Here is a 20,895-nt window from a genome sequence, read left to right as displayed (position 1 = left end):
TCTCATAATCTTGTAGACCTCTATCAGGTCTCCCCTCAGCCTCCATCTTTCCAGTGAAAAGAATCCTAGTTCATTCAACCTCTCCTCAGAGCCAATATCCTTGAAACCAGGCAACGTCCTGGTGAACCTTCATTTCACTCTCGCCAAAGCTTCCACGTCCTTCTGATAATATGGTGACCAGAACTGTACGCAATACTCCAAATGTGGCCTGACCAAGGTTTTATATTGTTTCAATCATGGGAATTACATGGGGACTGTTTTAAAGTTTAAAGCTTATTTATAAGTGTCACAAATCGGCTTTCATTAACACTGCAATGAAGTTACTGTGAAAATCCTCTAGTCGCCACGCTCCGGCGCCTTTACGGGTACACTGAGGGAGAATTTACCATGGCCAGTGCTTCTAACCGGCACATCTTTGGAGTGAGAGAAGAAACCGGAGCACCCGGAGGAAACCCATGCACCACAGGGAGAATGTGCAAACTCTACACTAGCAGTGACTCAAGCCAGGAATCGAACACTCGTCCCTGGCACTGCGAGGCAGAAGTGATAATCACTGTGTCACCGTGCTGCCCTTGGCATAGTCAAATCACTGCCTCTGAACAGAAGCTTCAAGTTCAAGTCCCACTCCTGGATTCGCTGGTTATTTTTGCTGTGTTTGTAATGTGACTAAACATGTTCATTACCTTGCAAATCCTTCCAACACATCTATTCTTAGGCAGATATTAATGCTTCAATGAAGTTACTGTGATGTTACATGTTTGTAATTCCCCTAGTCGCCACACTCTGGCGCCTGTTCAGGTCAATGCACCTAACCAGCATGTCTTTCGGAGGAAACCGGAGCACCCAGAGGAAACTCATGCAGACATGGGAAGAACATGCAAACTTCACACAGACAGTGACCCAAGCCAGGAATTGAACCAGGGTCCCTGGCGCCGTGAGGCAGCAGTGCTAACCACTGTGCCACCGTGCCGCTTCTGTCCTACATATGATGCAACAACTGTGTCACATGACCTTCTATTTAAGCATTCCAAATCATAACAACTTGCTCTGTTGTAAAATCCCTCTTCATTCCTCTGATCCTATCGTCAGTTGGTTTCGATCTGTGTCCTCTGGTAACCGTCCTTTCTGCCTTTGGAAATCCTCCATCATTAGTTACTCCATTAAATCCCATTCTCAATTTAACTCTCCTCTGGGCCCAGTGGGCTCTGAGGAGAACAAATCCCACACAATCTCCACATCTTCAGCAGTACTTGAGTAAATCGCCTCCACATCTTCCACAAAGTGCTTCTTAACATAGAATCATAGAATCCCTTCAATGCCCATTCGGCCCATCGAGTTTGCACCAACTTTCTAACAGAGGGTCTTCCCCAGGCCCTATCCCTGGATATTTAACCCATTAATTCCCCTAATCTTTACATGTGTTGCCCAGAATTGGTCATGGGTCCTCCAACGGGAGCCAAAATGGTGAATATTTATTTTAAAGATTTATTCTTAGCATAATGGACAAGGGGTGAGTAATAGAATAATTGAAGAAGGAGGCCACTTAGCCCATTGAGTCTGCACCGACCACAATCCCACCCAGACCCTATCCCCCTAACTCTGCATATTTACCCGAATACTCTCCCTGACACCAACAGGCAACTTATCATGGCCAGTCAACATAACCCACACATCTTTCGACTGTGGGAGGAAACCGGAGCACCCAGAGGAAATCCGCACAGACATAGGGAGAACGTGCAAACTCCACATAGATAGTGACCTGAGGCCGGAATCGAACCCAGGTCCCTGGCACTGTCAGGCAGCAGTACTAATCACTGTGCCACCAATAGGCAGAATCGTGACATTGAATTTGATGACCAGCCATGACCAAAATAAATGGCAGAGCAGTCTCGAAGGGCCAAATAACCTGCTCCTATTTTCTGTTGATTGTGACTGTCTCAGTAACAATGTAAAATTCACGCTAGCTAATAAGCAGTGAACGCTTGAGTGGAGCTTTACCCACCATTTGATGGAAGGTGGCTGTGGGCTTATTGCAAAAGTCATGCAATTTGTTTTGTGTTGATCTTTTCATTTGCCTGATTACATGTCCCGACGACCGACGTAACTAACTGCAGGTGGTAAATTGAAATATAAATTAGTGGTAAATCAGGCCGTCATGTTTGGGCAGAATTTAATTTTAATTATCTTGCATCAACTACCTATGTGGTGCGGTTGGCTGCAACACATTTACTTTGCCCCAGGAACCACACAGAGAAAGCTCCGCTTCCTGAATATGTGCTTATTAACTGCCTCCGCACCTGGCTGTTTGACCTTTCTTTGCAATGGGAAAATTGTCAACAAAGTGAGAATCAGAGAGGAAATCTCAATAGCTCCAGAGGCTCCCATGGTCAGGAAGAGCAGGGGAGCTGATGTAAGTTAAAGGATGGGTCAGTAATTCCAATCCTGGGATCTTGAAGGATAGCGCTTGTCCAAAAAGAGGCAGAACCTTGGAATAGTTTTAAGGCAGAGGTAGATTGATCCTTGGTAAGCAAGGGGGTGATGGGTTACTGGGAGAGACAAAGTGCTGATTTGCGGTTAATATCGGATCAGCCATGGTATTTTTGAAAAATTCATTCATGGGACATGGGCGTCGTTGGCTGGCCAGCATTTATTGCCCATCCCTAGTTTGGGAGGACAATGGAGAGTCAACCATGTTGCTGTGGCTCTGGAGACACACATAGACCAGACCAGGTGAGGATGGCAGGTTTCCTTCCCTAAAGGACATTAGTAAATCAGATCGGTTTTTCCCGACAATCAGCAATGGTTTCATGGTCATCAGTAGATTACGATTCCAGACTTTTTTTTATTGAATTCAAATTCTATCATTTGCCGAGGCGGGGTTCGAACTCGTGTCCCCAGAACATTATCTGAATTTCTGAATTAATAGTCTTAGCAATAATACTATGAGGCCAACCACCTCCCCTCATGAATGGCGGAGCAGTTCGAAGGGCTGAATGGCCCACTTATTTGTATGTTCCACCATCTCGAAAAGCAACTACGGTGGGCAATAAATGGCCAATATCATTTGTCTCCCAAGAACATATAAAAGCTCATAAGGAAAGAAGAGGGTGCTCCAAGTATTTCATAGGACCATAGGATCACGCAATGGTTGTAGCACAGAAGAGGCCATACAGCCAGCTAAGCTCCTGCTAGTTTCGTGAGATCCACTCCCCTGTGTGTTCCCTATAACCCTGCAACTTTGTCATCGAATCATAGAATCCCTACAGTGCAGAAGGAGGCCATTTGGCCTATCGTGTCTATGCCAACCACTATCCCATCCAGGCCCTATTCCCACAACCCCATGTATTTACCCTGCTAACCCCCCTGACACTAAGGGTCAATTTAGTATGGCCAATCCACCTAACCCGCACATCTTTGTACTGTGAGAAGAAACCAGAGCACCAGGAGGAAACCCATGCAGACATGGGGAGAATGTACAAACTCCACACACCTGAGGCCGGAATGGAACCCAAGGCCTCGGCGCTGTGAGGCAGCAGTGCTAACCACTGTGCCAACCCTTGTCCCTTTTGACAATTATTCAAATCCTTTTTCAAAGCCACAATTGAATCAACCTTTCAGGCAGTGCATCCTAACACTCACGTTTAAAAAAAGGTCTTTCCTCCTTTGGCTCTGTAGCCAGTCACGGATGGCCTCTGGTTCAATGGGTTGCTAACTAGGCCTTTGCACTGAGAGGGAAGGGAGAGGTTAGGGACCAGCGATGCTGCGGGATATGCCAGAGGAGAGCAACCAGAGTGGTTTTCCCAATCTGTTTGGAGGAAGCGAGGCACCGGTGTGTCCAAACTGAGCGGGAATTTATTATTACCCTGCTCCTGATGACATGGAGACTCTCATCAGAATTATACTGCTAGGCTTGTTTAATCAGGTACTTTGATGCTGCATTTCTCACAGTGCCTACCCGACCAAATATTTCACAGAGCCATAGAATAGAAGATGGCCATTCAGCCTGCCAATCCTCTGTTGGCCATGTGTAAAAGCAGCATAGTTAGTCCCACTCCCCTCTGCTATCCCTGTACCCCTGCAATTCTCACTTCCTTTCAGCTAATTGTTCAAGTCTCCTTTGAAAGCCTTCAACACTCTCGGGCGGGGCATTTATATTCATTTGTGGGAGTGGATGTCACTGGTAATACTAGCATTTATTGCCCATCCCTAATTGCCCTTGAAATGATCGTTTTGCTCGGCCATTTCAGAGGCATTTAAGAGTCAACCACATTGCTGTGGTTCTGGAGTCACATGTAGGCCAGACCAGGTAAGGACAGAAAGCCCCAGCATTCATCTGACCATTTAATTCAGTTTGATCTGATTTATTATTGTCACGTGTATTGGTATACAGTGAAAAGTATTGTTTCTCGCGCGCTATATAGACAAAGCATACTGTTCATAGAGAAGAAAAGGAGAATGTAGTGTTACAGTCATCGCTAGAATGTAGAGAAAAATCAACTGAATGCGAGGTAGGTCCATTCAAAAGTCTGATGGCAGCAGGGAAGAAGCTATTCTTGAGTCGGTTGGTAAGTGACCTCAGACTTCTGTATCTTTTCCCGACAGAGGAAGGTGGAAGAGAGAACATCCAAAGTTCTCTCTTCCTTGATTATGCCAGCTGCTTTGCTGAGGCAGCGGGAAGTGTCGACAGAGTCAATGGGTAGGAGGCTGGTTTGCGTGATGGATTGGGCTATATTCATACGTTTTGTAGTTTCTTGTGGTTTTGGGCACAGCAGGAGCCATACCAAGCTGTGATACAACCAGAAAGAATACTTCCTATGGTGCGTCTATAAAAGTTGGTGAGAGTTGTAGTGATACATTATAAGTATTTGAAAAGATTAATCAAAAACTGTTGGATGTTCTTGATATCTGGACCGACAATCCTACTTGCAGTCATGGGGAAACTCCATAAGTAAAGGTTGCCAACTCTGAACGTATTTCTGGAGTTTTTCTCACGTGACCTCTTACTTCCCAGCTGCCTTGTCCAATCAAACTGCGGTTTTAACCCATAGCTAATATTTTTAGAAGTAACAAGTGGAAGAGTTTAGAGAAAATGAGAAATCACTCTTTATTTGAATGTCCCAAGTTGCTTCCGGCAATGCTAAGGAGAGGTACCTTTCATCCCTGGTAGCTCCAGGCTGCTCCAAAAGGGTTAACACTCCAGTGACACAGGGGTAAAAGTACTGAAGGGTATGCAGATTGGGTGGCATGTGGTAATTTTGGAAGAGCTTTGTGTAGAGCAATAAGTAGCAGCATGGGTCAGGTGAGTGCAGCCAATAATTTCTGTGACATAAATTCATTGGACAAGGGGTAGTGCAGCTCAGGAACAGGCCCTTCGGCCCTCCAAGCCTGCACCGATCATGATGCTTTCCTAAACTATAACCGCATGCACCTACAGAGTCCGTATCCTTCCATTCCCATCCTAGCCATGTATTCATCTAGATGCCCCCTAAATGCTGTTATCATACCAGCTCCCACTGCCTCCCCTGGCAACGGGTTCCAGACATTCACCGCCCTCTGTGCAAAAAAACTTGCCTCGCGCATCTACTCTAAACTTTTCCCCGTGCATCTTAAACCTATATCTCCTAGTAGTTGACTTTTCTACCCCAGGAAATAGTATCTGACTATCCACTCTGTCCATGCCGCTCATAATCTTGTAAACCTCAATCAGGTCACCCCTCAACCTCCGTCATTCCAGAACAAGCTGAGTTTATCCAACCTCTCCTCATAACTAATACCCTCCAGACCAGGCAACATCCTGGTAGATCTCTTCTGTACCCTCTCCAAAGCCTCGACATCCTTCTGGTAGTGTGGCAACCAGAATTGTACACAATGTTCCAAATGAGGCCTAACTAGATTCTCTACAGCCACAGCATGACCTGCAAATTTTTGTACTCAATGCCCCGACCAAAGAGTTTGAGGCATTTGTGTTCAAATTCCAGAAGGGTCTGATAGGATAGGTGAAGAAAAAATATTTCCACTTGGGGGGAGCGTGGCAACCAGAAGTGGGGGTCTTAAGTATAAGACAGTCTTAAATATAATCCAATAAGGGGGGGGGTGGGGAGAGAATTTTGTTACCCAGGGAATGGTGAGAAGGTGGCACTTGCCAGTACCATGAGTTGTTGAGTCCAAGGGTATGCAGGTTGGGTGGATTGGCCATGCTAAATTGCCCATTAATATCCCACAATATGCGGGTTAGGTGGATTGGCCATATTAAATTGCCCCTTAGTATCCCAAGATGTGCAAGTTTGCTAAATTGTCCCTTAGTATCTCAAGATGTGCAGGTTAGGTGGATTGGCCATGCTGAATTGCCCATTAATATCCCACGATATGCGGGTTAGGTGGATTGGCCATGCTAAATTGCCCCTTAGTATCCCAAGATGTGCAGGTTTGATGGATTGGCCATGCTAAATTGCCCTTTAGGATCTCATGATGTGCATGTTAGGTAGATTGGCCGTGCTATATTGCCCATTAGTATCCCAAGATGTATAGGTTAGGAGGATTAGCGGGGTAAATGTGTGGGGTTACAGGGATAGGTTTTGGATGGTCTTTTGGAGTGTTGGTGCAGGCTCAATGGGCCAAATAGCCTCCTTCTGCACTGTAGGGATCCTACGGATTCCTATGAAAATGTATTTAAGGGGAAGCGAGATGCATGAGGGAAAAAGAAACGGAAGGATATGTTGATGGAGTTAGATAAAGGATGGTGGGAGGAGATTCATGTGGAGTAATAACACTGGCAGGAGCCTAAGGGGCCGAATGGCCTGTTTCTGTTCTATAACTAATTTAAATGGAATTAAAGTTTGTGCATTTGTTGCTATTGCAGATACAAAGCGATCGTAAACCCCATGGACATCCAGGCATCCAGTGCAGTCCTTCACACGTGTCTTAAGGCGGTCACCATTTGGATGGTCTCCATGGTTCTGGCCATTCCTGAGGCCGTGTACTCACAGGTGGTGCAGCACCACAATGGGGAGAATGAAAGCTTCAGTGCCTGTGTCCCGTATCCGCTCTCGGACAAGCTGCACCCGAAAATCCACTCAGTGATGATATTCCTGGTGTATTACCTCATTCCCCTTGGCATCATAAGTGTTTACTACTTCCACATCGCCCAGAGCTTAGTCAAGAGCGCACACAACATGCCTGGAGAAAGCAGCGAGCATGTGAGGAGGCAGGTAAGTTCCCAGAGACTACGGTTATCCCTGCAGCGAGAGAGGTCTCTCCACCTGTCACTGATCTTAAACAAGCATTTCGGGAGAATGAGTTGGGAGGTGGCAGGGATAGTGGGGATTTTGGTTCAAATTTCAGCATTGTAGCTGGGGGAATTTCAATTCAATTCATCAATCTGGAATCTAAAGCTAGCCATAACCATGAAAACAATAATTGTTAGAAAAACCCATCTGTTTCGCTAATGTCCCTTTAGGGAAGGAAATCTGTTGTCCTTACCCGGTCTGGCCTACATGTGACTCCTTGTTTAAGAAGCTCTGCAGGGAAAAGCCTGGGAACTACAGGCCTGTGAGCCTAACGCCTGTAGTGGGTAAGTTGTTAGACCATAATCTGAGAGACAGGATCTACAGGCGTTTAGAGAATGCATCAGAGGGCGGTCCGGTGGCACAGTTGTTAGCACTGCTGCCTGACAGTTCCAGGAACCCGGGTTCAATCCTCGATTGGGTCACTGTCTGTGTGGGGTTTGCAAGTTCTCCTCGTGTCTGCGTGAGTTTCCTCCAGGTGCTCTGGTTTCCTCCCACAGTTGAAAGATGTATGGGTTAGGTGGATTGGCCATGCTAAATTACCCCTTAGTGTCAGAGGGACTAGCTAGGGTAAGTGCATTGGGTTATGGGAATAGGGCCTGGATGGGACTGTGGTTGATGCAGACTCAATGGGCCAAATGGCCTCCTTCTGCAGTGTAGGATTCTATGATCCACAACAATGTGGTTGACTCTTAACAGCCATCTGAAATACATAGAAACATACGTAGAAACATACATAGAAACATACATTGAAACATACATAGAAACATAAATAGAAGCTAGAAACAGGAGTAGGCCATTTGACTCTTTGAGCCTGCTCCGCCATTCATCATGATCATGGCTGATGTCAAATTTAATACCCTGACCTAGCAAGCCATTCAGTTCAAGGGCAATTAGGGATGGGCAATAAATGCGAGAATGAAGTTAACCGATATATTGCATCTAATGTAGTAAAATCTTCCAAGGCACTTTGCAGGAACGTTGGTGATAAGATTTGACAGATCACCACCTAAGGAGATATTAGGATGAATGGTCAAAATCTTAGTCAAAGGTAGGTCTTAAGGAGCATCTCAATTGTGGAGAGAGGTGAAAATATGGAGGGTTTTTTTGGAAAGAGTGACAGAGTTAAAGCTGTAGAAGCTGAGGGAATGTCTTCCGAAGGTGGAGCAATGAAACTTGAGGATATACAAGAGTAGTCATGATGTGGATGTGCCGGCGTTGGACTGGGGTAAACACAGTAAAAAGTCTGACAACACCAGGTTTTAGTCCAACCGATTTATTTGATAGTAAACGCACAAGCTTTCGAGGTTTCCCTCTTCGTCACCTGACGAAGAGGGAAACCTCGAAAGCTTCATCACCTGACGAAGAGGGAAACCTCGAAAGCTTGTGCGTTTACTAACAAATAAATCGGTTGGACTAAAACCTGGTGTTGTCAGACTTTTTACTGGATATACAAGAGGCCAGAAATGGACAAGCACAAGTACGATACACATTGTAGGATGGATGTGATTGCACTGGGGGGGATGCAGAGGAGATTCACCAGGATGCTGCCCGGGATGGAATATTTAAGTTATAAAGAGAGGTTTGGATTGTTTTCATTGGAGCAGGGAAGACTAAGGGGCAACCTGATTGGGGTGTACAAGATTATGAGGGACATGGGCAGTGTGGATGAGGAACAGTTGTTCCCCTTGTTGAAGGGTCAGTCATGAGGGGACATAGGTTCAAGGTGAGGGGCAGAAGGTCTGTGGGGGGAGATGAGGCAAAGCTATTTTACCCAGAGTGTGGTGATAGTCTGGAATGTACTGCCTGGGAGGGTGGTAGAGGTGGGTTGCCTCACATCCTTTAAAAAGTACCTGGATGAGCACTTGGCATGTTATAATATTCAGGACTATGGGCCGAGTGCTGGCAGATGGGATTAGATGGGGGTTCCGGTGTTTCCTCTGTGTTAGTGCAGACTAGATGGGCCGAAGGGCCTCTTCTACACCATATGACTCTAGGATTTTCTATATTGGAGGAGTTCCATTCCAATTCTCTTTCTGCACCTAGTAGTGCACCAAGGCTGACATTCATCTGTTTCCATAGCTAGTAACTCCCAGAGCAGATTGCTAGTCTGTCATCTGGGGGCCTATAGCTTGAGGGGTGCCACTCCACAACAAGCGCTGCTGACCAGGAGTCTCTCCTGCTCTTAACGACAACCATTGGCGTGTTTGGAAAGATTTGCAGGTTGACACTCAACCTGTTTGTCCGCGTTGCGAATGCATCTTCCTCTGCCATGAAGACCTGGGGTGGGGCTCGAACCCAGAGCTTCTGACACAGAGACAGGGATACTACCCACTGCGCCACAAGAATTGGAGGAGGTCACAGAGATAGGGAGGAGCAAGGCTGTGGGGTAGCAGCACGAAATGGAGGGAGGATTTGAAGGATAGGCTGACAGAGGTGAGGTGGAGTGAGACTTGTGTGGAACATAAAGGCTAACACACACCAGTTGGGCCGAATGGCCTGTCTTTGTGCTGTAAACTCGACCTGAGTTCAAATCAAGCCCAGGCCAAACAAAGTGAAAAAAAAAATCAAAAGCTAATACAACTCTGAGAAATGGATCTCTCGTTTGTGGTGTGAAGTTTGTGCCTTCAGTAATGTTGAGGTAGGGTGTAATGGGTCAGAGTCACCATCGAGATTAACTGGAAGCGGAGATAATTTTGGAAAAGCTCCAGCATGAAAAAGCAGCTCCGCACTGTGTAAATGTGATATAAATGGGCTTTAAAGAACAATGAACTCAGGTGTAAAAAGTCCAGATGGAATCAGAAGGCGTTTGACAAGGTACCTCACAAGAGGTTATTGCAGAAGGTCAGGGGACATGGAGTTGGGGGTAGGGTGTTAGCGTGGATAGAGGATTGGTTGTCAAATAGGAGGCAGAGAGTGGGGGTCAATGGGTGCTATTCGGATTGGCGGATGGTGACTAGTGGGGTGCCCCAGGGGTCGGTGCTGGGGCCTCAGCTATTTACCATTTATATAGATGATCTGGAGGAGGGAACCGAGTGCAGGGTGTCGAAATTTGCTGATGACACCAAGATTGGGGGAACGGCAAATTGTGCGGAGGGTGTGGAGAGTCTGCAGAAGGATCTAGATAGGCTGGGCGAATGGGCCAGGAAATGGCAAATGGAATTTAATGTTGGCAAGTGTGAGGTGGTCCACTTTGGTAGGAAGAATGGTAGGAAGGACTATTACTTACGTGGCGAAAAACTGCAGCAGGCGACGGTGCAGAGGGACCTCGGGGTCCTTGTGCATGAGTCGCAAAAACCCAGCTTGCAGGTGCAGCAGGTGGTCAGGAAGGCGAATGGGATGCTGGCCTTCATAGCGAGGGGGATTGAATATAAAAGTAGGGAGGTCTTGCTGCAGCTGTATAGGGCATTGGTGAGGCCGCAGCTGGAGTACTGTGTGCAGTTTTGGGCGCCGCACCTGCGCAAGGATATTTTGGCCCTGGAGGGAGTGCAGAGGAGGTTTACTAGGCTGATGCCGGAGTTGAGGGGATTGAGCTATGAGGAGAGGCTGAATAAACTAGGCTTGTACTCGTTAGAGTTTAGAAGAATGAGGGGAGATCTCATTGAGACGTATAAGATGATGAATGGGATGGATAGGATAGAGGTGGAGAGACTCTTCCCGCTCAAAAAAGACAGTAGGACTAGGGGGCACAGCCTCAAGATAAAGGGGAGGCGGTTTAGAACGGAGTTGAGGAGGAACTTCTTCACTCAAAGGGTGGTGAATCTCTGGAATTCTCTGCCCGTTGAAGTGGTGGAGGCTGCCTCGCTAAATATTTTTAAGAAGCGGGTTGATGGGTTTTTGATAAGAAAGGGGATTAAGGGTTATGGGGAGAGGGCGGGAAAGTGGAACTGAGCCACAACAGATCAGCCATGATCTTATTGAATGGCGGGGCAGGCTCGAAGGGCTAGATGGCCTACTCCTGCTCCTATTTCTTATGTTCTTATGTTCTTATGTTCTCATCAAGATCACTGATACTTGGTATTAGGACATTTCAAACTTGTTAGGATTATCTCACAAGGTAGAGTGAAAACCTTTGTCGCACCTTGTTTACATTTAATTTATTGCTTGTAAGCTTATGTCAAAGTTTCTAATAAACAGTGGGATTGTAATTCAGGCAGAACAGGCTGCAGATTTATTCCACTGACATGCAGAGTAGCGACGTTGAATGTTGATTCTATACCTGGCTTGGATCATTGTGTTCATTTAGTAAACTGGGAGCTCACTGCAAAATGTATGTAAATGTAATCAAAGTTTTACCGTTTTGATTCTAAATGCTGGGCAAATTTGGATCTGGGACTGTTTCAGATCTGACTTTTAGACCCGTTCTCGGGCACCCCGCAGTGGCGGGTGTGGATTACGCTACTCACACCCAACTTAACCAAGTTTTTCGACCTGAAAACAGGGGCAACCTGATGGTAAGATCAGGCCCAATTTCTCTCTGTGAGTGTCATTCCCTCCTTGAGTCAAAACGGTTTAAACCTCCCTCCAGAGGCTTGTGTACATAATCCAGGCTGTCCCTCCCATTGTAATACCAAGGGAACATTGCACCGCTGAAGGTGCCATTCTTCTGCCAAGTTGCAAAACTGTAGCTCCTGCCTGATACATGGTGGACATGATATATCCCTTGACACTATTTGTCAAAGAGCACAGGAGTCCTAATTTGCTTATATGATGCGGGTGTCACTGTCCAGCCAACATTTATTGCCTTTCCCTATTTCCCTTGAACTAATGGCTTCCTAGGTCATTTCAGAGGACATGTAAGAGTCAACCACATTGCTGTGGATTCACATGTAGGCCAGACCGGATAAGGACAGCAGATTTCCTTCCCTAAAAGGGTATTAATGAACCAAATGGGTTTTTCTTTTAACAACAACCAATGATGGTTTTATGGTCATCACTTGATTTTTAATTTCAGACGTCTGTTGAATTCAAATTTCATCATCTGCTGTGGTGGGATTCAAATCCAGGTGTCCAGAGCATCACTCTGGATCTCAGCATAACTGGCCCAGTGACAATACAATACATCACCACCTTCTTAAAAGCACATCCTAAAAGGACAGCCTAAGATTGAAAAATGTGGTATATATGGGCAGCCCGGTAGCACAGTGGTTAGCACTGCTGCTTCACAGCTCCAGGGTCCTGGGTTCGATTCTCGGCTCGGGTCACTGTCTGTGTGGACTTTGCACATTCTCCCTGTGTCTGTGCGGGTTTCCTCCGGGTGCTCTGGTTTCCTCCCACAGTCCAAAGATGTGCAGGTTAGGTTGATTGACCATGCCAAGAAATTGCCCCTTAGTGTCCAGGGTAGTGGAGGTTAGAGGGATTAGTGGGTATAGTATATGGGGATATGGGCGTAGGGCCTGGGTGGGATTGTGTTCGATGCAGACTCGATGGGCTGAAGGGCCTCGTTCTGCACTGTAGGGTTCTATAAATGCAGGTTTTTGCAAGATCTTTGTAAAATTGTCCACTCTCACCCCAACAAGAAGAGTTGGGCCGAATTCTCCAACCTAACTCGCTATGGGATTCTCCATCCCCGCTGCAATGAATGGAGATTTGGCTGGGTGCCAAACTCTCCCTCCTCACTGGCAGTAACAGTGGGGTGGGAACGGCCAGAGAATTCCATCCCTTATGCTTCTTAACCTTGGTCATAGTGTGTACACGTCTAATTCTATGGCAGTATAAACTAGTAAGATTCGGTCACTACTCCATCCACGTGGAAATAAAATACTCCAATGCTCTTAATGCTAACTTGTTAATAAGAGATGATTTTATTTGCCGTTATCAAATACGTGGGTTTATACAATAAAAGAACAAAACTAAAGCACCTGCTGCTTTTTGATTGTAAAATGCAAAATGGAAGCAATGTAGAAAATAATTCAATCACTAAACTACAGAGTATATCACTTTTCAAAAATATCTTTTCTCCTTGAATCCAATATTGTTCCCTAAAAAAAATTGAAAGTGCAAAATTAAAAGCAATTTCTCTTCAAGCATCAGAGGAGATGTTACGGAGCTAGCTATCCATCCTGGCTGCCTGTCCCTCACTAGGGACTCCTTGACATTATGGCTGATTCCTCATCTGTACGGATCATTGGTGAATCACATCTCATAATAATGTCTGTCTGTGAAAGCGCCACAGAATAGGAGCGTTTTATACCGAGAGAGGATTCAATAGGCAGCAAATCCCTATTGGGAAGTGGGGGAAATGTGTCAGCCAGTGGGTAGGGTTTGTGTGGTCAAACTAACCTAAGGTTTTCAGTGGGGTCCATACACTAATCGATCAGTAATAACCTGGCTTCACCATATCACTGATTCTGATAACAGTGGATTACAATTTTGTGGTATAGAGCCATAGGGGGGGATTTTCCACTTCTGCCCACCATAGGCACCGCAGCTACCAGGATGGGGGTGGGAAGCAAAGGTCCATTGACCGTTTCCGCTTTGGACCAAGCGCAGCCAGAAGATCCCACCCATAGAATCCCGACAGTGCAGAAGGAGACGGTTTGGCACATCGAGTCTGCACCGACAACAATCCCACCCAGGCCCTATCTTTGTAACTGCACATATTTACCCTGCTAATCCCCCTGACACTAGGGCTAATTTAGCGTGGCCAATAAATTTAACCCGCACATCTTTGGAGTGTGGGAGGAAACAGGAGCTGTTGGAGAAAACCCGCACAGGCATGAGGAGAACGTGCCAACTCCCCACTGACAGTGACCCGAGACTGGAATTGAACCTGGGTCCCTGGTGCTCTGAAGCAGCAGTGCTAACCATTGTGCCACCCTACCTTTAACATAGAAGAGCAAAGTATGGGTGGGATTTTACAGCCTCGCTGAGCGAAACTGGAAACTCCGACCCGAGGCCAACGGATATTTCCATTGTCCGTCCCTTGTCCATTCTGATCCCATGGTAGGCTGGGTGTTAGAATTCCAGAGTGTATATCAAACATTGAATCCCAAAGAAAGATATTAGAATGGATTGTTAATAGGATCAAAGCTGATTGGTAAAACCAAAACCAAGACGCAGAACTTTTCTTTGTTGAGTTTATTGCTCTATTCGTTCTCACAGCTCGCCTTTCACTCAACTCAGTGTCCCAGCTCTCTCCGATTTACAATATTTCAGTAAACTAAATGAATTGAGTATAAGAGTTGGACTGTTATAGTGACGCTGTATAAGACATTGGTGAGGCCGAATTTAGAGTATTGTGTTGCAGTTTTGGTCACCTAATTACAGGAAGGATATTAATAAGGTTGAAAGAGTGCAGAGAAGGTTTACAAGGATGTTGCCGGGATTTGAGAAACTGACTTACAGAGAAAGGTCAAATAGGTTAGGACTTTATTCCCTGGAGTGTAGAAGAATGAGGGGAGGTTTGATTGAGGTGTATAAAATTGTGATGGGTGTAGATAGAGTGAATGCAAGCAGGCTTGTTCCACTGAGGCTAGGGGAGAAAAAGAAACTAGAGGACATGGGTTAAGGGTGAAGGGGGAAAAGTTTAAAGGGAATATTAGGAGTGGGGTGTTCTTCACACAGAGAGTGGTGGAAAAGCGGAATGAGTGCCAGATGAAGTGGTGAATGTAGGCTCACTTTTAACATTTAAGAAAATCTTGGACAGGTTCATGGATGAGAGGGGTGTGGAGGGATATGGTCCAGGTGCAGGTCAGTGGGACTAGACAGAAAAATGGTTCAGCACAGCAAAGAAGGGCCAAAAGGCCTGTTTCTGTGCTGTAGTGTTCCATGGTTCTACGGAAACAGAAACCAATAATTGAGAGAGGATGACGGGAGCACTGGAACAAAAAAGGAAACTTGAGAACTCAAATTAAAGTGTCATTCTCTGAGATGATGATGTACCCTCATCCCCATCCCCCCACCCGCCTCCACAGCACCCACAGCCCCGTGAGGCCTGAAGCGCGCTGGCAAACACTGCGAGCTCTCTCGCCAAGGACTCTCAGCTGCCAACGCAGCCGCAGTAGAGGGGCAGACAGCCAGGTCAGACGACCCCCTCAACTGCCTGGACCTTGTAAAGGGGCCAACTCAGCCGGGTCCTGGGGCAGGCTTGAAAGGAGGTCCTCCTGCCCCCTCACTCCATCCCCCACCCCACACCCCCTGCCCTGCATTGGGTGACCAAAGATTAGCCGCGTGGAGCTGAAGCGTAACCAAAGGTTGAGGGGCAGACCCTTCTAGTAACTAAAAGGGGGTGCAACCTCGGGCAATCTACATAGATGTTAAAAGCAGCTCTCCCCTTACACCTCTACCCGCACACCCCCCCCCCCCCCCCCCCACCCCCCCCAGGTCGCAGGGAGTGTGAAGGGTTGTAGGGTTGCAGGAGGTTACAGAGGTGGAGAAGAGAGAGGCCATGGGAGGATTTGAAAACTAGGGTGAGAATTCTAAAATTGGGGCCTTGCTAGACTGGAGGCCAGTGTAGGTCACTGAAGACAGGGAGTGATATTTGAATGGATCTTGATGTGTACAATGATACTGGTAGCAGAAATTTGGATGACTTTAAATTGAGGCTAGGTGGAAGATGGAAGTTTGGGTGGAAGACAGTTGGAAAAGTCAAATTTATAGATCAGAATGTGTTTGCCTTGAAAGTCCTGAGATGGTTGTGCAATGTAATGACTCTTGACGTGCAGTCATTTCTTAATTTACTTGAACATTTCTACTTCCCTCTATCTTTCCATCCATTATTCCCCCCTTTTATTGTAACTGACCCTGTGAATTTTTCCTTCTCTCTTTTCATTTGACCTGCTGTATCTCAGCTATCCGTTATTTGTTACCTAGAGGGCCTGTAAAGAGAATTTTGAAAGGTGTGTTCCATGGATAAATGCAAGAATGGTTGAATATATATCTAAAGAAATGGCTAGTCTGTGTACCTACACACTCTATTCCACTCCTAGACTGCTTCAGGGACAAAGTCAGAATCCAAAGTGCCAGTGGACTTCATCCTCCCATATTTCTGTGAAAGTGAGGCTCCCTGATAGGGCAGGCGATTCTCATCTCAATCAGGGAGCTCATACTCCGAGAGCCCAACCTCACGGGTCTCAGTGAAGTCAATATAGAGACCAAAATTGCACATAGTCTAGTTAGCATGTGGGAAGGCAAATGGCATGTTGGCCTTCTTTGCAAGAGGATTGGAGGGCTAGGATAATTAAGTCTTGTGGCAGTTGCACTTGGCCTTGATGAGACTGTGTGCAGTTTAGGTTTCCATATTTATGAAAGGTCATACTTGTATTTGAGACAGTACATTGATAGTTCACTGAATTGGTCCCAGGGATGGAGGGATCATCCTGGAATGAGAGGCTGAGTAAATTGGGTCTATATTCTCTGGGTGTTTAGAGGTTTGAACATAAGAACATAAGAAATAGGAGCAGGAGTAGGCCATCTAGCCCTTCGAGCCTGCCCCGCCATTCAATAAGATCATGGCTGATCTGTTGTGGCTCAGTTCCACTTTCCCGCCCTCTCCCCATAACCCTTAATCCCCTCTCTTATCAAGAACCCATCAACCCGCTTCTTAAAAATATTTAGTGAGGCAGCCTCCACCACTTCAACGGGCAGAGAATTCCAGAGATTCACCACCCTTTGAGTGAAGAAGTTCCTCCTCAACTCCGTTCTAAACCGCCTCCCCTTTATCTTGAGGCTGTGCCCCCTAGTCCTACTGTCTTTTTTGAGCGGGAAGAGTCTCTCCACCTCTATCCTATCCATCCCATTCATCATCTTATACGTCTCAATGAGATCTCCCCTCATTCTCCTAAACTCTAGCGAGTACAAGCCTAGTTTATTCAGCCTCTCCTCATAGCTCAATCCCCTCAACTCCGGTATCAGCCTAGTAAACCTCCTCTGCACTCCCTCCAGGGCCAAAATATCCTTGCGCAGGTGCGGCACCCAAAACTGCACACAGTACTCCAGCTGCGGCCTCACCAATGCCCTATACAGCTGCAGCAAGACCTCCCTACTTTTATATTCAATCCCCCTCGCTATGAAGGCCAGCATCCCATTCGCCTTCCTGACCACCTGCTGCACCTGCAAGCTGGGTTTTTGCGACTCATGCACAAGGACCCCGAGGTCCCTCTGCACCGTCGCCTGCTGCAGTTTTTTGCCACGTAAGTAATAGTCCTTCCTACCATTCTTCCTACCAAAGTAAACCACCTCACACTTGCCAACATTAAATTCCATTTGCCATTTCCTGGCCCATTCGCCCAGCCTATCTAGATCCTTCTGCAGACTCTCCACACCCTCCGCACAATTTGCCTTTCCCCCAATCTTGGTGTCATCAGCAAATTTCGACACCCTGCACTCGGTTCCCTCCTCCAGATCATCTATATAAATGGTAAATAGCTGAGGCCCCAGCACCGACCCCTGGGGCACCCCACTAGTCACCAACCGCCAATCCGAATAGCACCCATTGACCCCCACTCTCTGCCTCCTATTTGACAACCAATCCTCTATCCACGCTAACACCCTACCCCCAACTCCATGTCCCCTGACCTTCTGCAATAACCTCTTGTGAGGTACCTTGTCAAACGCCTTCTGAAAATCCAGAAAGACCACATCCACCGGCTCTCCTCTATCCACTGCCCTAGACACATCCTCATAGAACTCCAGTAAATTTGTCAGACCCGACTTCCCTTTAATGAAACCGTGTTGCGTCCGCCCTATCAAGCAATTCCCTTCAAGATCCCTTCAATTCCCTTCCCTTTGAGAGGTGATCACATTGAAAGATACACAATTCTGAAGGAGTTTAAGAGGGTGGCTACTGAGGATTGTCTCTGCTGGTTGGGCAATCTGAAACACGGGGACACAGACTCTAAGTGAAGGGCTAATCAGGCAGGACTGAGATGAGGAGAAATTGCTTTACTCAAAGGCCTATGAATCTTTGGAATTCTCTACCCCAGGGGGTTGTGGATACTCCATCGTTGAATATATTTAAGACTGGGAGAGAGAGATTTTGGTCTCTCAGGGAATCAAGGGATATGATTTGATTTGATTTGAGTTGATTTATTATTGTCATGTGTGTTAATATGCAGCGAAAAGTATTGTTTCTTGCATTGCTCTACTGTTCATAGAGAAGGAAATGAAAGGGTACAGAACGTAATGTCATATCTAGGGTATAGAGAAAGATCAACTTAATGCAAGGTAAGTGCATTCAAAAGTCTGACAGCAGCAGGGAAGAAGCTGTTCTTGAGTCGGTTGGTACGTGACCTCAGACTTTTGTATCTTTTTCCCGATGGAAGAAGGTGGAAGAGAGAATGTCCGGGTTGGGTGGGGTCCTTAATTATGCTGACTGTTTTGCCGAGGCAGCGGGAAGTGTAGACAGAGTCAATGGATGGGAAGCTGGTTTGCGTGATGGACTGGGCTACATTCACGACCTTTTGTAGTTTTTTGTGGTCTTGGGCAGAGCGGGAGTCATACCCAAGTTGCGATACAAACGGAAAGAATGCTTTCTATGGTGCATCTGTAAAAGTTGGTGAGAGCCGTAGCTGACATGCCAAATTTCCTTAGTCTCTGAGAAAGTAGAAGCGTTGGTGGGATTTCTTAACTATAATGTCAGCATGGGGGACACCAGGACGGGACAGGAAACCGGGACTGGGTGGGGAAGTGGAGTGGAAAACCAACATCAGCCATGATCATAATGAATAATAGAGCAGACTTGATGAGCTGTATGGTCTACTCCTGCTCCTATTTCTTACGCTCTTATATTCTAGTCTATAAGCTGCACCTTTGGAATTTGCTATCAAAGGGATAGTTGAGACAAATAGCATAGAGGCATGTGAGAGGGAGTTAGACAAACCCATGAGGGGGAGAAGAATAGAAATATATATACAGATAGAGTGAGATGAAGAGAGGTGGAGATACACTCTGGCATGGATTTATTGAAGCTATTTCATTCTCATACATGCTATGTAATACTATACAAGCGAGGTTTGGACTGTAAATCCATGTTCAGGTTAAGGCAGGTTTACCCTGTTAGCATTAATATGAAATGGGAAGTACTTTGCAGCATTGATGTGCCCCGATCTTTGCAATGCAAAAGGAACTTCAGTTTATCTGCCTTTAATACATGGTTTTTATAATCCATAATTTTACTTTTTTATGTGTTAGCCAGGCAGATGCATCCAATTCCACAGCTTACAATTAAGCTGAATAATAACACATGGTGAATCCACGGTTGTATTTTTCAATGCTTAGGGGCAGAGGAAGTTTTCACAGGGGAGCTATTCATTAAAAATATTGATCTGGAACATGTATGAAAGCTTGATAGGATTACTTAAAGCCAGGTGTGTCTCAGGGGAGTGTTGTAGTGTATAAAACATAATGCAGCGTGTACAGAACAGTTCCGTGCATTTAAACATCACGGGCGGAACTCCCCCGCAAAAATTCTAAGAATTACAAAAGTCTGAAAATTGGATCTTTTCACTCTGGTTTTTTCAGTGAGCTACTGCATGCTCCCACAGTTTCCATACCAGTTGCCCAAGATCTGTCTCTAATGGAGGCGCCATATAATGAAAGATCACACCAGTGACAATGATTGAGGCAATCCCCTCTCCCTTTGATTGTACCAACTTGATTTGCTCATCTGTCCATCCTGGTCAGTGAATAGGCCATTTACCCTCAAGGAAAATTCTATTCAACTTTCAATCATTATCACACAAAGGTGTTCGTCTAGGCTTGTCCACATTCTTGAATGGGTTTTATTCCAGGAACAATGAGGTATCCTTTATCCTTGGGGTCGAATGCATTTTCGTATTCAGCTACTTTTGATTTTGGCATCTAGAGTGCCACGGTAGCACAATGGTTAGCACTGCTGCCTCACAGTGCCAGAGAACCAGTTTTGATTCCCGGCTTGGGTCACTGTCTGTGTGGAGCCTGTACGCTCTCCCCGTGTCTGCATGGGTTTCCTTTGGGTGTGCCGGTTTCCTCCCACAGTCTGAAAGACATGCTGGTTAAGTGCATTGACCACGCTAAATTCTCCCTCAGTGTACCTGAACAGATGCCGGAGTGGGGGATTCTCACAGTAACTTCATTGCAGTGTTATTGTAAGCCCACTTGTGACACTAATAAATAAAGTTTACAAACTTTAAATTGATGCGTAAGCCCTGGTTTATGTACATGATGATAGACTAAGCATAGGCTAGCTTAGTCTACAAATACTAGGGACGTGATCTTACCGACTGTTCTTCCCCCTTGCTGTTTGATGCTGCAAGCGAGGACAGGGAGTTTGGTGCCCAGCCAAGTCTCTGTTCATTGTAGCAACACCAAAAATCACGCTGGCATGAGCAGCCATAAAATTCCACCCTAGGTTGTTTCTCCATTTGCCAACTCTCACACACTCGACTTCCTCCCTGTTAACACTAATTATATCTGTGATATAATATATTGTTTTATTAACATACAAATTAATTACATAACCATTCAAAAGAGCATCAGGAGTTTGGATGTGTCCTGTTCTTGGATGTATGGATAAAGGATGTTATTATTCATTCGTGGGATATGTGTGTCGCTGGCTGTCCAGCATTTATTGCCCATCCCGAATTGCCTGAGGACAGTTGAGAGTCAACCACATTGCTGTGGCTCTGGAATC

General features: G+C 46.0%; 1 protein-coding gene across 1 annotated transcript in view; it reads left to right on the top strand.

Moving 5' to 3' along the window:
- nmbr (neuromedin B receptor) overlaps window positions 1-20,895 on the top strand; it is a 47,568-nt gene that overhangs the window by 16,869 nt on the left and 9,804 nt on the right. The window contains exon 2 of the mRNA XM_080199862.1: window positions 6,860-7,208. Within this exon, the coding sequence (XP_080055988.1) occupies window positions 6,860-7,208 (349 nt within the window). The remainder of the gene's footprint in view (window positions 1-6,859; window positions 7,209-20,895) is intronic.

Source organism: Carcharhinus amblyrhynchos, chromosome 12, assembly GCF_965287045.1.
Source record: "Carcharhinus amblyrhynchos chromosome 12, sCarAmb.v2.hapA, whole genome shotgun sequence".
Lineage (NCBI taxonomy): Eukaryota > Metazoa > Chordata > Chondrichthyes > Carcharhiniformes > Carcharhinidae > Carcharhinus > Carcharhinus amblyrhynchos.
The sequence above is the reverse complement of the archived record's forward strand: the minus strand, read 5'-3'. Positions and strand labels throughout refer to the sequence as shown.